Source organism: Tetrao urogallus, assembly GCF_951394365.1.
Source record: "Tetrao urogallus genome assembly, chromosome: 2".
NCBI classification, from domain to species: Eukaryota; Metazoa; Chordata; class Aves; order Galliformes; family Phasianidae; genus Tetrao; species Tetrao urogallus.
Window position 1 is genome coordinate 46,167,086 of NC_136814.1, and position 17,602 is coordinate 46,184,687.

Sequence of the window (17,602 nt, forward strand, 5' to 3'; positions counted from 1 at the left end):
CAATGTTTATTTATGATTGAACTTGTTCTGAAACATTTTGTTTTCTCCGTAGGTCCTTCTGTGCCAACCCATCCAGAAATGGCAGTCTATGCTGGCTGTATACCATTACATTTGTCTGAAGAGAAGATTTTTTCCTTAGTTCAGATGGTAATCCTGTACCCTTGGAGAAAATAAGCGTTATATGTTTATTATCAGAATGTTTAATTTAGTGACAATTGCACTGTAAAAAATAATGATAATAATTAATGTAGTCAAACAGACACCGGGTAGTGATTATCGACTCAGTTTTTTTACTTACATCCTCTTAGATTCTGGTCATGTGTTTTCCTGCCATGACCCTGCTTATTTTTCAGTTATGCTCCACGTACATCTTAAGAGCTGAAGTCTCTGGACAACAAGGCATGGAATGAGAAAATGCATCATGATGAGATGCTTCTGAATGGAAAGGGTATTAGTAATCAAAAAAGCAAATGGGGAACAGTGACATGGGGGTTATGTATTTCCTGCCATCTGAGGCCTTTGCTCTCAGACTTGGCTGCAGTTTTTTAGGGTACAGAGATTTCTGGAAAAGAGTATTTCATCATGGCAGACCAAATAGGATGAGGTAGAGGAATCTATATGTCTAAAACAGTATTTCAGTAAAGACTGATAGGAAGATGGAAGGTAAGAGTAGATATAGAAATGTAGTGGATTTACTGTGGTCCTCCTTTAATAAAGCCCATTTTCAGGCTTTCTTTGTGGGGCTGAGCAGTGCTTCAACAATGGAAATTACAGTTTAGAAAAAGGAAGGAATTGTTGCAGAAATGTTGTTATTGTCTGTAATTGTACCAGAATTTCACTCCAAACATTTTGCATTTTCCTCTTTGGCTGAGCTTTCTAGTTTATATGCCCTCAATAGTTTGTTTCATTCAACTGTGTCTTCTACTCGGCAACTGACAAGTTTTCCTTTACAGCATCTATCTGGTCTTCTTTCAAATCCTTTTTAATTTCAGATGTTTTTGCTTTCATTTTTAAGTTGTTTGGATGTGTGTGTAGCTAGTCACCACACTCATAATATACCTCTATAAATGCAGAAATATGTTGCCTGAGTACCTTAGAGCGTTTAATGTAATTTTATTTGATCCTCTCCTTTTAAATATCTCTGACAATCACAACCACAGTCTGCTCTGCGTCGCTTGTAATTGTGCCACCTGAGGAACACGTGGTAATGAGGAGGAGCAATCAGGAAATTACTGATTTATTTAGCAATTGAAATAAGGTGTATTTTTTGAAAACAAAGTAAAGCTACATAAAACTTGAAACAGAACTTTTTTGCAGAGGAAAAAAAAAAAAAAAAAAAAACTTGTGTACCGAAGCATTGTTATTTTAATGGGAAGAGCACCACTCAATGTCCACATCTATAACTGCTCTTAAGTTCTTTGCTAGGGGCTTCAGTTAGAAAGCTCAGCTGTAGTGCCTTCAATGCATTTTGTAAATTAACCAGGAGATAAAACTTGACTTTAATGGCATATTTGTTCAAATTGATGTTACATTATGAAGACATCACAAATTATCTAAAAGACCTGTCACTTTTAGAATTCTGCTTCTTTATAAATTCAGCATGAAGTAAGGACTTGTTTCAGAAAAGAAAAACTACCTGTGACATGTTTATTTAAAGCAAAATGTTGTCAGTGTACTTTTCTTACTTATGCTTATCTCCACTTGTGCTTTCTGTAGCACCTAAAGGAATACAATTGTACAGAGAAGTTCAAAAACGAGGTGAATCTTTCACAAAAAGTAAACTATATGTAAACACTTCTAAGTAATCAATTATACCTTTTATGCTGAATATCAATCCTAATTGCTTTTGGATAATTCTGTCAAGCCATTTTTTCATTTTATTTGTTACCCAAACCACTGGATACTTCTCTGTGCATTCTGTTTGTTCATGAGAGATTATGAGAAAGGAGAGCTATCGCCAATCAGGTTTTATTTCCATGTTTTGTAGACTGATTGTTCAGAGAAGCTGAGACAGTATGGGCTTTCACAAGCATACAGCCATCCTGTCTTGGTTACTAGAACTAGATCCTGCTCCCTGGAAGCCGCAAAGCAACCAGCATTACCAGTTGCTCCCTGGAAGCTTTTCCGTCAGAAAAAAACAACTGTTGCAAAATCTGAACCTCAAGGTTTGTCTATTAAATCAATTTTAAAATACACGTTCGTCATTATAAGCATTCTCAAGGATATAGTTATGTTAGCATAATTTATAAAGAACTGTGTTAGGGATTACTTTTTCTCTCTTTTATTTTTATTTTTTGCTGTTTTTATAATACTTCACTGTAGATCTATTTAGATCTGTTATTTCTTAAATGCTTTGAGAAGTGTCTAATCTGTCTCCAAGAAATTAGTCTTTGGTACTGGAGAAAATGAAGAGGGAATGTTATCAGAGCAATCAGAAACTCCAACGCAGAGCCATGAAAGCTTCTGAATACCTTTTGTACATTTGAAGTATGAAAGTAGTCCTTCTGCAACTGTTAATAGTTTTAAGGCTAAATCTATTCTGGGGCTTATCTGTTCTGCACAATGAAATTAAGTACATAGTATGAGCTAGCTTGAATATGAAGGCTTTACAGGCATGCTAATAAAATAGACTGGCATAAGGAGCAGGAAATCAACAAAGGCAGAATGTCCTGCTTTAGTTCTGGGCTACTTTTATACATTTACAGGTAGGCTGAACACACTTCTAATACATTGCAAGCTGAGGGTCAGAGCGTTAAGCGCATTATTTTCCTGTGATACATCAGCTAAAACCACCCTGGTCATTCTATTCTATAGACATTCTATGTCTATATGACATATTCTTCTATATGGTGAGGTGCTGGAACAGGCTGCCCAGAAAGGTTGTGGATGCCCCATCCCTGCAGGTGTTCAAGGCCAGACTGGATGGGCCCAACACAAGCCTTTCTATTATTCTATGATTCTATTCAAGACCATGCCATGGTGCTTGGATATTACTTCCTGAAGTCCTAATAAAATTATTTAGGGGTGAGTAATCACCTATGGAAATCATGTGTCAAGTATTAAATATTTCATGTGAATATATATTTAACAAGTTGTTTCGTTTTTTTTTCCCAGAACCTGTGTTAGAGAAACCTGAACAGTATGTTGAGATTGCTAGCCTTTTTTTAAATCACAAATTCAGTCCTATCAAAATACCCAAAGATATGTAAGTATTCAATAGTTTTATCAGCAACATTACACTGTTAGTAATTTTTGCTGTAAAAATACATGTGCAATTTTTGTTACATACAGCTGTAGGTACTCTGAAGAAACTGCATATTTGACAGGTTCTGTCATAGTCTGCATTTCAGTCATAGTGATTGGTTGGGTTGATAATACATCAGTTAGATATTTTTTGAAGAGCAACATATGACCATTTTAGAAATGACTTTGGATTATTGTGAAATACTCTGGGAATATTCTTTTGCTGATATTCTTTTGCTGATTTAGATGCTTTTTGCTGGTTAAAATACAGTAAATTAGTTGTTTGTAGGAATAAAGACACATAAATATTTTAAGCAATATGCATAAATGCATTATTGAAGGAAAGAGAGAGTAAAAATTAAGATGATGTAATATTTGTATGTTAGCATATTTTATTTGTTTTCCATATTTAATGAGTTCCTTTATAATCAATTTACACCATTTACTTGAGGATGATTTATTAGACAGTCTAAGTTTCCATGGCAATCCTCTAATTTAGTCTCTTGTGATTTAATTAAAGGCAGTAACAAAAAATATGTAGCAGGAATATTGGCATTTTGTTCAAGTAACATAGCCACCTAGATGCGATGAAAGACTTTTATACATAACTGGGGCTGAACTTGTTTTTCTTCTCTTGCTTTTATTCTAATAACGTTTTTTTGAAGCACTCAAAGGGATGATAATTGTAATGCTGTTATCACTAAGGATCTTGAAGTTTCGTTATATCAATCCTTAAGACAGGAGTTAGATAACACCAACGTTTTTTCTGTTCTTCATTGTTGCCAACACAATTACATCTAATTGCATGTTTGCACCATTGTTTTGATATCGCTTTCCTAAATTGCTTAACTTGGTTGGAATTACTTCTATGTTTCTATATTTCAGTTTTTACTTCTGCCTCCACTGAACCCAGAGGCAGAATTTCCTTTTATTATGGCCAGAGTTGGCCTTATGTTTCAAACTTTTTTGCCCTATCTTTGTATTTGTTTTTCTTTCTACGGGCTTTCATTTCTGGTATTATCATCTGGTTTTCATCAGCTGGCATGGATTTTGTTTTGTTGAAGATTATTGAAGAAGGCAACAGTTCACATCTTACAAACACATGTATGTGTGTGGTACTAAGCCAGTAACTATAAGGAATATATATATATATAAATATATACACATTTTGTACTGCCTTATTAAGCTATTGAAATAAAGGAGATACAAGTTATTTTGATAGAATTCTGTTTAAAAAAAAAAATAGTTATGAAATCTGCGATTTGAAAGCAAATATATGGGTTAAAGCATCTGAGCTTTCTTTTATTATTTAGTTCCTTCACACAGTCTACCATCCAAAAAGGATTTCATTTGATGACCCATCTGCCTTCTGTCACTGAAAGCAATGAAAATGTAGATGACAGTAATATGGAAATGAATCAAAGTGGGAGATGCTCAAATGTGAAAGATTATTCTCAGGTAATCATTTAATTTTCTTTTTTTCTTATTTACTTATTTATTTTTATTTGGCCTAGTTTTATGTTTCTAAAGACAGTGAAAGAAGAAATAGGTAATACTTAATTCTTAAATATAGGTTTTAAAAGACACCTTTGTAAGCTTCCTCACCCACCCTGCCATATTTCAGTAAATTCCCTCTGATCCAGTTACTAGTTTTATTGATGCATGGGAGATCTTTTGCTAATACTTTTCATTTAAAAGTCATTTTTTATTACTTATTCTTTAGATTCTAAAAGTAACATGCTAATACAATAGAATATTTTTATTTTGCACTTTAAAATATATTTGATGGGACAGTCTTAGTGAGAATCATGTCTTTATAAGTGTTTGATTCGTGGACTCTCGTATTTCAATTATGCTATTTCAGCTGCAGTGAAGGATGGTACGTGGCAACTTGAAAAATGTAAACTTTGTAAACACATGCCTTAAATCACATCCTTACATGATTCTTCATTGAAAGCCACATTCCTCCAGAAGTTCACTAGGTAGAGGCAGCATGCTCAGCACTGCTTGCCAAGTGCCTCCACAGAGGAAAATGCCAGTCGCTAAGGATTACTAGTTACTCGTCTCCACTGTAGTTTTCCAAGACAGGCAATATGAATCTTACCTAATATCAGTGGGATGTTACTAGAATTACTTTCGGCAGATGTAACGGCTATTTTTTGTTGTTGTCAGTTTTGTTTTAAGTTGCTTTGTACCTTGTTCTTTACATATACTACCAAAGTCTGCTTTTAAATAAGCCTCCAACAGAAGGCTCGATGTAGTATTTAAACCTTATGTTTTGAACGAAGGATGCTTTCAAACAAAGACTTTCTGGATAACACACTATTTCATGTATAATACTTTATACAGAAAACTGATTTGCAGCAAGATAAATAGAGATTTAAATATTCAAACAAACAAAGCTTGATGAATGTAGTTTCATTTACTCAACATCTACAAACAAATCCAGATTGTCAGTGCCATTATCTCATCAATTTCATACTTAGTGTGGCAAACAGTGGTCATAAGAGCATCTGATAGCATTTCTTCCTTTGACTTTTAGAAAACTGAAGGGGAAAAGCTGCCTAGTATGTATAAAAATGCCTTTCAATACAATTAAAAATCTGCATCTAACCAGAAAAACAATTATATTTTGGAAAAGATGTGCTCCCGACTTGTGTTTACTGCAGTTATTCCTGTCTGCTTTTATTTCTGTCCCAAGTAGTGCTTTTTACGTTCAATATGATTACAGTATAGAAAATTCTTTAAAAGACTCTATAAAATATGTCCATCCAAAGGGCTACATGAAGGGAAAACAGCCTCAAAATGCTGATCTTTACAATCTTGTAGAAAAGATGACTCAATTATTTTAAAACTTCTGCAGTCTCTTTCTTGGACAAACTGATAAATATGCATGCAGTAATATTTCTGAAATTTGTTTGAGGTACAGTAACTTGATGAATAGAGTTGCATAATGTGTTTGAAGACCACAGGCATACTGCTGAAGACAGTATTAGGTATCTTCATAGACAAAGAAAACTCAATTATTAATTCTGGTAAAATTTGAAGTAAAAGGAAAATATTTTGCTATATAATTTTGGAGTACTTATTTACATGTTTACTCTTCAGAATATATTATAATGTAATTTTTATATTTCAGATCTGAAACTCATTTCTTCTTGCACTGTTCTGTGCCCATTGTATGTGTAGAAAGTGTACATGTGTTTAGATATTATTTATTGGGTATTTATTAGTTAAAAATAAGGCAGTGCCGTAGTGAAGGAAAGTTCTTTGCAATAAGATGTTTTTGGCTACTCTGCATTCTGTGCTCATTTACAAACAATATATGTAATCATATTTCATGTTCTTTTAAAAGAAGTGTTTTTAATTATGGCAAATTACAAAAAACTATTACAAAAGCAGCAGGACAAAAAGGTCTGTAAATAGTATTATAATTATTGGTTGGGTTACTTCTGTCCCTATAGCTGAACAAATGCAGATTTAGTTAATTGTGAAGTAATAGACATCTGTTTGCTACAGGCATAGAAACAGTTTAGAATATCACCTTGCTTTTCTCCTCTGGTCTTGGAGTTAAGAGCCATTCTGATTGTAGAAAGCTGCTCTGTCAGATTAAGGCGTGCAAACAAGGAAATTCAAGGGTGAGTAAGAAAACACATGAAAGAGAGATAGTGATCGAAAAAAGTGGTAAGAAGACGTGAATATGATTTAGTCTGAGGGCAGTCTGATTCAGAGGTGAAATGTAAGAAGTTATGAGCAGCTAGTTAACTTGTTCTTGAACCTTGCCTTTGCCTCAGTTTAACTACCATCTGAAAAATGTTGAGGCCATTAATAGCTGTGGTATGTAGGTAGAACTGCATTTTAACTGATGAAAAAATAAAGTTTTTAACTTGCAGAATAATCTTCTTTGTTTCCCATCTTGAATGTTTTAATTTAAAAAAAACTATGGGTATCTTTAGGAGATTTATTATTGGAGAGTTTTCTTTCTCTAGTTTTGAAGCTGAAAATAACAATATGCATATAAATAATTACATATCTGATTAGAAATAGCAAATGCTGAAAGAACAACCTCAGTATCCTCAAATAACTAGCTTATTGCCAGTTTGTAGAATTTCATGTTGTATTATACTGAGCATCAATAACTTTGTTTTCATTTTTAAGCAGGAAATTACCACGTTTATGTAGATGCTCAGTGCTGTCAACTTCTGCATTAGCACTTCTGCCATAGACAGAAATGAATATAGATGAGGATTTTGGGTGGAGGGGAGGTGACAGTGTTTGTTAAGTGGAGAGCTGGAGTGAAAAGATGATTGCAAAATCTGTAACAGACATTCTAGGCTTCACTATTTTCCTTCGCAAAGGTAAAGTTAGTCCAATTAACCCACTGATAGCTTAGTGCAAAATGGACTTTCAAGGCAGGCTAACTGGATTTCATCTTCAGTCATGTTAATTCAGCTCCTCTAGCTTTGAAAAGGCAATGGCCAGATTAAAGTTTGCAAACAAGCTATCAAAAATTGCAGATATTTTTTTATTTATGCTGCTGATACAAAACCAAAAATACTGTAGCAATCAAGTATGATGTTTCAATTGGCAGTTGTAGATGCACAAGAGATTCTTGTCAGAAGAGACCTTTATAAACTCTCCAAGAATGAAAACAAAATAGAATAGAACCACATCTAGAGTGCAATTAATTACTTCTTGGAATAGAACTTGTTGAAGAACAGTAGTGTCAGATAAAGTTTTTAATACTAGAGGAGTAGGCATGTTGATCATTTTTATCCCATACGTATGTTTCTAGGAAAGGATACCCTTAGCTTTCATTTTCCTTTTCCTTTAGAGATAATGTGCTAGCTCATTTCTTATAGCTCAGAAAGGACTAATGCAGAATGGAAATATTTTCTTTAAAAATATGATGCAAAATTAGAATCACTTTTTTTTTCCCCCTCATATAGGAGCAGCATAAAACAGAGAGACGCACTGGAGGTAAATATTTTTGAAATTCATATTCAGATTTCTGCCATTCTCATATTATTTGATTTCACTGTTAATCTTCATTTTAAGAATATAATCAGTCTTATGCGTTTATGGGTTCTGGTCGTAAACACTTCAAAGAATGGGTGTAACTGCAGATTGGAGTCCTCATATTGGTATTTAAAATTCCCTAACTCCCAGGAATATTTTGAAAAAATTACACTTTTCATATTGGAATGTTATTCTCCATAAAATATACTGGATTTTGTACACAGAGTTCCGTTCCTGAACAACGTGAACTGTTTTTGTTTTCTCTGAGGTAAAAGAGAAAAGGACAACTTCAATTTTAATAAATGTTGCATTTTTGTTTTTAGTCTTTTAGGGTTTGAAGAGTGTGCAGATGGAAAATAAGCAAGAGACATATGCTCAGTACAGGCAAAGAACATTATTTTAACATTGTACTTGTAAAAGCATTTAATCGTTTCAACCACTGTAGTGCTAGAATGTCTTTTCTTGTTATTTCTTTGTAGGATTTTTATATTTTCAGTAAATAGAAACAAAACAGGGAAATCTCACTGTATCAAAATTCTATAAGTTAATGAGCTGGAAATGTAATCCTTCAGTTATTAACTCACAGCTCATTACCTGTTTTAGCTCTGGCCCAAAACCCAATGGAAATATAATAGTTGGCAATAGATGGCTCTTTAAAGCCTGCCATACATATGCTGGAATGCTGAACTGTTTGTTGTCATTATTGATTCTAAAATTGGTGCATCTTGGTAGCCAGACAGCTATATGTTCTGTTTACTTGAAAGCCTGGTAAGGAAATGCCCCTTGTAGAAAAGATTACAAATTAGTGTACAGATTGGTTCTAGAATAATAAAATGATCCACTTTTATAATATTAGTATCATTCCGAATGTCTCCATATCCTTTTGTTGCATCAGAATCTGTGATCATATGGATCATAGAGAAGTTTTATCAACTTACTGATGCAACATAACGTTAATAATTTGAGCAAACTTTTCTTTCACTCCAAAGGTCATCCAAGTCACTGAGGGATCGCCCAGTCAATAGATACATTGTAGGAAAGTAGTAGGAATGTGCGTGTTAAGTGCATAATTAGATGGTGCTGTTTTTTGACAGGTCTGATGTTGCAGTTCATATTATTTGCCACAGTCCTGGTTAGCCCTGATTAGTACAGGAGCCCTGATGAATTGCTACTAATGCAGTGGCACTTCTCTGTATATGCTGATATTTTTTTGAGAACCAATATGCTTTTTTGAGCTTGTGAGATAAGGATGGTTTGATGTCAGTTTGTAATTTATTAATGAGCAGAGAACTTGAGTTTACTCATCAATTCCAATGTATATGCCTCCAGTTCTTAATAAAATTCTTCTGTGTTCCTAATGCAAGCATTTACGTTTGCATAAGTATTACTGCTCTCTTTATTACACTGCTTACACTTTTTATACCAAATCTCATCATATTCAGTTTAGCTAATAAATATCAGCATGATATCAAATCAGCTACTTTCCTGAAATCTGGCTAAGTTATACCTATTGCATTTCATTATCTAAAAATTAGTGTTTTTATCAAGAAATCCTACCTCCTCAAAAAATCCTAAATTGGTCTGATGTTCTGCCTGGAGCAAGTTATTTTGCCTTTCAATTAATCATTCACTTACCCCATTTTATATCCCTCTGTATTTAGTATTTACATTTTTTTTTCAAGGAATAAATTGTATTATAATTACAGGCAATTAGTTGCTGAAATTATCTTCCATATGTCAGCCTTAAAATACTGATTTGTACAGAGCAGCTCTTTAGATTTGCTGAAATGTAGTTACCGTTTTATTCCAGAGATCTGGATCTCTAGATATCTTGGTATCTTATATTGGTATCTTCAATATATCACCTACTGTTTGCAGTTTTTCATACTTGGAAGTACCCTTTCTTGCATACAAGTCATATGAAGAGTTTTTGGAATTGTGTTTCTGTATGATTCCAGGAAATAATGCTTTGAACAGCATTATCTTTGGTATACATAGTAAAAAAAATGGAAAAAAAAAATGCATTTTTTTGATGACGTTCTCACAAGATTCTCACTGTTTCTTCAAAGAAAAGTGGGGAAAGTTCAGCCATTTCGGTTTTGCTTTCCTTTAGCTGCCCTTGGAAGGTTATGTTCCCTCTGGTCCCAGTCTATATAAATGAAACAGAACAGAAAGGTTTATCTGTTGACTTTTAAAGAAGGTGAAGCATATCTTTTATTTGAAAGCTTAGAAATCTATTGACTCAGCTGATCTTGAACAATGTCTGTTGATAGCACTCTAGTCCCTGTGTTCAGAATGAACAGAGGAGCAACACTGTTTAACACAGCTCCTGAACTATGGGATATAGTTATACTCCGGTGATCCCCTTTCCATAGTCTCTACAACAGGCAGGTTTCTAAGACAAATGCTGGTTATTTCACTGGAGGCCCAAAACCCACGTTACACAAATCTTGGGAGAAGCCTACATTTTACAGCTTTCAGGCACTTTTCCCGTAAGGGAAAAAAAAGGGACTATAGCACATTTCCTTCCATTATATTCCTTTCAATTCCTGACAGATAGTTGCAAAATAATTACAATCACTTCCATCTTATAAGCTCATTATTATCCAGAAGATCACTGCATTTCTATGAACATGAAATATTAAAACACATACTCAAAAATAAATTATACATTTTTCTAATTAGCTTTCTTATTTGTCATATGGGTGTGTTTGGGTATTAACTCAGCTTTTTTCTTAGCATTCTGAGTTAACAGCTGCTAATGTTTCAACTGTTATATTCTACTATTCTCAGCTGCTCTGGGCTATGCTTAAAATTTTATGGAGAAGACTGAGTAACATCTATAACGATTCATGTGAATCTCATAGAGTAAAGGCAGAGATTGTGAAATTACATTGCAACTTAAAGTGTTATTGATTTATTACAAAATGTATATACATGATATTCTGTGTAGGTATTTTGGAATGATTCTGACAATAGTGAGATTTCTGATTTTTCCCTCAGGAAAATTAATTAACATTATTGAAATTAAATTCTATTAACAAGTAGCTCGACTGACTAATGTGAGTAGCATCACAGGGATTCTGAGTTCCAGCAGCAAGGATAGGCCTTTATGTTTTCTGTGGGTTATAAAAATTACAATGCCACACTAGCTTTTCACTGAACAGAAGCAGTGGATTCAATGTTTTAATGCTCATGTTAAAGATTCCAGTGCGCAGTTTCATTTGTAATGGTATAATGAGACAGAATACTTAAGCAGTTTCAGATGGAAGCCACAAAACGCTATACAGAATTGCTTTAGTCATCTTTTGATCTTTTTAGGTTAATGTTATAGTTATTATTTGTAAACTCTGAGATGTATGGAAAAACCCTGGTGATTTTAGGATAATTTTTTACATAAGAATGATTTTACTTTAATGTATTTGTTGCCCGTGTATTGAATCTGTGTGTCTTCCTATGTCTGCAGAAGAATTGCACGAGAATTTTAGTTCTAATGCAAAACAAATGTCAGAAACAGCTGATGCTGTTATGAACAGCAATGCAGTGGATGAATTAAAGGAAGAAATCAAGTCAGAAAAAACTTCTGTTTCCAAGGAAACCTGGATTAGCGTTGAGGACTTCTGTGTTTGTTTCCAGTAAGGAACAGAAATTTTGTGTTGTATTCCATACAATATACAGTGTAACAGTGATAAAATATGAAAAGTGACTGTATTAAACCTGCATCACCTCACAGACCTTTTCTGTATAGTTTTCCTGCCTTTCAGGTTAGTTCCAAGGCTTCTCTTCAGACCCTGTTCCTGTTGACAGTGAATCTGTAGATGCAGCACTAGGGTGCCTTGCATGTGCCCTCTAGAATACTGGAGAGCATAACCATCTGCTTCACAAAGCATATGCCACACTGTGACGTGGGTGGAAGATGGCAGGTCTTGAAACACATAGCAGTTAAGGTGCTCCTATGTCAGATGCATTAGCCACTGATTGATCAAACTCTGTGTCTGAACATCACTATTACAAAGCAATAAAGGTTGTTAAATCTTCTGCATTTGCTCCAGAAAAGAAACTTAATATTTTCCCACCAAGTTAAAAAAAAAAAAAAAAATCTATTATTTCAAAAATCATGTAGTTTGTTTAATATTAATGTATTTCAGATATGATTTGTAGACTTAAAAAAAAGTTTCTGTGAGTAAGAAAGCACTAGAAAATTGAGAATAGGCATTAATAAACTTTACAAAAGAGTTCTTCCTTACAGTGACACTTCATTATTAACTTATTGCAGTAGCTTTTAAGCATGAAAATTCTTAAAAAATACTAACTTGTTACAACTTACAGTTTATAGGTTAATAAGAAAAACCAATGGCCTGCCCTCCAATACAGCACTGTAGAAATGCAGCAAAAGTATAAGTTATTATCAGCTGATTTCGTTGTAAGTGAACTGTATTGACCTTTAATGAAACTAATAATTCTGAACCATTTGTGAGGAATAGCTTTGAGTGACTTATGGAAGATTATAATGCATGTACTAATTAAAAACTTATGTAATGGAACAGATATTTATCTGAAATACATAATATATATATTTTGTCTTCCTAGGAACCTATATGTTTTTCATAAGCCACATACATATGCTTATAACTATCAGAAGACAGATTTTAAGGTACATAACTATTGAATTTTTTGTGTACTTTTTTTTGTCTTTGTTAAAACTTAGGGTAATTAGATAATACATATATCCTAAGCGTAGTTGGTACATTGTGTAGAACTACTATTACTGAAAATGTAATAATGTGTTAGGATTATTACAGATTATTTTCCTAGCAAATACCTGGAAGTGTTTCTCTGTGTTCAAATCAAGAAAAAAATATGTTAGAAATTGCCATTACAGAATAAATTCAAAAATATGGAGTATGCAACTCATCAACATTAGTAGTGAGAGTATATACTACATTGAATTGCATCTCCATCTTTTTTTTTTTTTTAAATCTTCAGTGAAAACAGCAATTAAATTCAGTGATGATTCAGCTTCAGAATCCCTTCTTCAATTCTCTTCCTTCATCTTCACCTGTCATCTAATACCCAAATCAGAAGTCTGTTTAGCTTAGCCTTATACTTTCTCTGTACATGCTAAGTCCTATGGTGATATGCATGAGGTTCTATTGTGGGGATTAGAAATATCCTTAATTGCATAAAATTACAGTATTTCTTTAAACCTGCTATTAGTTTCTATTATCAGAGGGTTAGTCAACATGCTTGAATATCCTGTTCCAGCTCCAGTTTCATACTCTAACTGAAGTGTAATTATAGAGTTCTGAAGTGCAAACTCTAGGCATGAATTTAATGTAAAACTCTATACTGAGAAGGTTAACTACATAGTTTATGCTTCATAACTATAGTATACCTTCGATTTTATACCTCTCTATATTTATGATTGCATAATAAGAATTTTTTTGAAACATTTCATGATATATTTTCACAAACTATAATTAACCTGAAGTCTACGTGACACTGTGTGCTGTTGTGCTAAAACGTACCTAATCACCTTCTACTGTAACACCATTTTCTTTAAGTTGATATGTTTGAGTTGTATAAACTAACAGGAAAATTCTGTTTCAAAGTTACAAAAGAACACTTTTATATTATCCTATGAAAGAAGTAGCAATATATAGCATTCTAGGATGAAGCACCGAAAATATATTGATACGACTGAGAAAATGTAACACAAATTAAGACAGATCAGTAGCAAAGGAGCTCATTCACCATCAGACTTTGAAGAATTTCTAGGAATAAGCAGAGTTATCTTATAATTTATTGTATTTGCATAGGAATTCCGTATTAAAGTTGAGAATGGAAAAGTGCGTGAGCAGACAACATTCAATAAAAAATAAAAATGAACTTATTCTTCCTCTATACAGTCAACTGACGGTCGAGTCTCCTATTATTTACTTGTGGACAGTCTGACACCTGTTGAAATTCTGGTTAGTTTTTCTGCACTAGTATGCTGGGATGACACTGCAGGTAAGGCCAATGCAGAAAAGTGAATATTCATAGAATCATAGAGTGGCTTTGGTTGGAAAGGACCTTAAAAATTCCAGCCCCCTATTGTGGGCATTACTGCCACCCACCAGATCAGGCTGCTCAGGGCCCCATCCAACATGACCCTGAGCAGTTCCAGGAATGGAGCATCTACAGCCTCTCTGGGAAATCTGTTCTAGTGCCTTCCCACCCACTGATTAAATAATGTTTTCCTGGCATCTAACCTAAACCTCCCTTATTACATTTGAAACCACTCCCCCCTGTGCTATCACTATTATGTAAAGAGTTGGTCCCTCTCCTTGTGGTAAGCTCCTTTCAAGTGCTATAAGGCAGCAATGAGGTCTCTCGAGAGTCTTCTCCTCCTCAACCTTTCATCGTAGGAGAGATGCTCCAGCCCTTTAGTCACCTTTATGGTCCTTTTCTGAAACCACTTCAACAGCTCTACATCTTTTTGTGTGCTGGGGGTCTAGGCACAAAGTACTCCAAATGGGGCCTCATAAGGGCATAGCAGAGGAGGACAATCACCTCCCATATCCTCCTGGCCATGGTTCTTTTAACGCAACTCAGGATGCAGTTGGCCTTCCAGACTGCAAGTGTGTACTGTAATGTCTGTGCTGTTGTGTTTGGCAGCTTATCGTTAAGTAGGCAAACAGATTCTTAGAAATGTATTTGAAATCCAAGCAACATGTTATTGTTAGTTCATATGGAAGATGAATATATTCTTGAAAGGATCTCCTTACTGTTATGGTTTGCTGCATGTTTTTCATCAGTATCTTTTTGTTATGGATTTCCTTGTGTTATTTATCTTTATCTGCGTAATTTCTGTTCCTGAAATCTTTATGTCTGAACTGATCAAAATGCACTAAAGTCTACAATATGACTAGAGTTGATTTTTTAACTGATTTTTAAACCAATGTACTGTAAGCTCTTAATTATATTTAAAGAGAGATTATTTCAAGATCCAGAAACTTAGATGGTTTGAATATACATTTGATTATGTCAATGGAATACAAACATTAGCGCACAATGAAGCTATTGGTTGTTATGACAATCAGATTAAGTTAGAAAGACATTCAAATGTCAGGCATTACTTCAGGAGTAAAGCAGCTAGAACCAATTAGAACCCCCCCCCCCCCCCCCCCCGAAAAAAAAGTAACCCTCCTAACAAAAACTAATCAAAATATAATCAAAAGTATACTTAAAGTATCTATAATATGAACATAAGCTTTGTATGGATGTTTACTTCCTTTACATGTGGACAGAATGCATTTTTAAGGAGTGTTAGAAGGAACTTAAGTGTCTTGGAAGATGTTTAATTTACACGTTTTTCCAGTACCTTGCTTCAACCATAGTTTTCTGAAAAATAGTTACATCTTCTCTGTCACCTATGAGTTTCTTTTCTTTTCTGTCTCTTTTCTCTGAGTTACCAAAGCCTATGTGAAGATTTCAGAGACTGTAAATACGAGTTCTGTATTTATGATAACTTTACCATTATAGTCTGCACCCCACTCCACCCCTTTTTTTTTTTTTTTTTTTCCCCTTTTTTCTTATTATAGCTGCTAAACAAGAAGGTTCTAGTATTTCAAAGGCTCTGCTGAAGGTTGAACATTTCTCTTGGAAATGTGTGACTCCGGGGGAACTTGTGCTAAAGATGCATACATACGCAACCAAAGCTACTGTGTTAAATCTCCCTGTTGGGTACGTATGAGGCTTTGCTCCTGAAGGCTCTTTTTTACCTAGGGATTCAGGTAATCCTTTACCTTGCACACTATCTAAGATTTTGTTTTCTAAAACTGAAGTTTTTGTTTAAATCAAACTCTTTGATAGCTAACGTTTGGTAAAACTGCAAAATAGCTATGAATTTAAAATAATTACCAAAACATTTATAATTTTTTTTCTTGCTCTTCTTTAAGAGCAATTAGCAAGAAAAAAATTTTTAAAAATACAGAAAACGTCACAGAGTACAAAATCTACTTAAAATTGTTTCTAATGAGAATGACTTTGAGACATTTGTCAAAGGACAAAGAAAAATAAAAAAATATTAGGATTTTTAGTGGAACTGTGAAAGAATAATGACACTGTAGGAAGCTTCATAGCTTTTCTTGAAATAGGATTTGTGAATCATGAGATGAGAAATTCTGAGGGGTTACAAGAGGCCTTGCATAGCTTATCTTCCATTATAAGTGAAATTTTTACAAAATTTCATAATTAGAACACAATAAAATTTATTTCTCTATGTATATAACTCCATGCATTAAGTGTAAAGAATTTCCAGGTTTTTAAAATTAATAAACAAAAGGCAAGAGCCTTTAATATTTACTAGTTTCTGGAAATGGTTTAAATGAAAAATGACATCGTTTTAACATGCACTAAGCATATATTTGCTGATGAATTCATTGGGGGTTTTTGCTTTGCTGGAAAATAGAGACATACACCAGTTTAATCTCAAAAAGATGTTTCAAAAATTTATTTAGTAAGCAATTAACTGAATTTTCAACTTGTTTATTTTTTCTAAGATATAAATTAATTTTGCACTACTTGCTCACAGTTCAAGAAAATGTACTTTAGAAAATTCACGCAGAGAATGTCCATCCAATATTTTAAATGTCTTGAAAATAAAACATAATCGTGTCGGGCTTCAAATGAACAGGTGTAGAAAGAACATACCATAATACTAGCGTGTTGGTAGTAAAATAAACTCTCTCCTAGAGACCTCTAATTGAATAAATTCAAACTAAATATAGAAAAGATGTGATTCTGATTGTAGATTGGTTCTATCAGTACACACACCTCCTTGGCATAGTTTCTGTATTTGCATGTTTGTGTTCTCTACAGAAACATTAAAATGTGCATTTTTTTGCACCTGCAAAACTACTGGCTTCCTACCTTTGATTTTCTTTCCTCTTACCAAGGCCAGCAGGCTTTCATTAAGCTTTAATTTACAGCAAGTGTAGGAAACAGATGGGCTCATTGACCACTCTCCCATTTTATTTCAAATGAGATATGGCTTGTTCAGCCTGGAAGGTACTTTCTTCTTTCTGCTTTGTCAGTTGTTGAGAAGTGTCTTATATTTCACTTCCCAAGACAATGTAGTTAAAACAAGGAGAAGTTCAGGATGGGATGAGCAATTTCTAACTCTTGCTGCCTGTTTAATATGAAGTTGTGGCTAGTATGTACTTGTCTAAATGCCATTCTGACAATGATAGAAGATTGTGATGAGATGAAGTGCATGTGTGAAATTTTTCTGGTAGTTGTCTTTGTAAACACAGAAATTATGATGTAATTTATATGACCAGAGCACTTAACTTCC

The 17,602-nt window shown here is 33.9% G+C and overlaps 1 protein-coding gene across 1 annotated transcript in view; it reads left to right on the forward strand.

Annotated features, from left to right (window-relative positions):
* ADGB (androglobin) overlaps positions 1-17,602 on the forward strand; it is a gene marked incomplete at both ends in the record, with an annotated part of 73,475 nt that overhangs the window by 24,960 nt on the left and 30,913 nt on the right. The window contains 9 exons of the mRNA XM_079550110.1: positions 53-147; positions 1,988-2,165; positions 3,115-3,205; positions 4,557-4,701; positions 8,193-8,223; positions 11,729-11,897; positions 12,853-12,916; positions 14,172-14,274; positions 15,849-15,990. Coding sequence (XP_079406236.1) covers positions 53-147; positions 1,988-2,165; positions 3,115-3,205; positions 4,557-4,701; positions 8,193-8,223; positions 11,729-11,897; positions 12,853-12,916; positions 14,172-14,274; positions 15,849-15,990 — 1,018 coding nt within the window. The remainder of the gene's footprint in view (positions 1-52; positions 148-1,987; positions 2,166-3,114; positions 3,206-4,556; positions 4,702-8,192; positions 8,224-11,728; positions 11,898-12,852; positions 12,917-14,171; positions 14,275-15,848; positions 15,991-17,602) is intronic.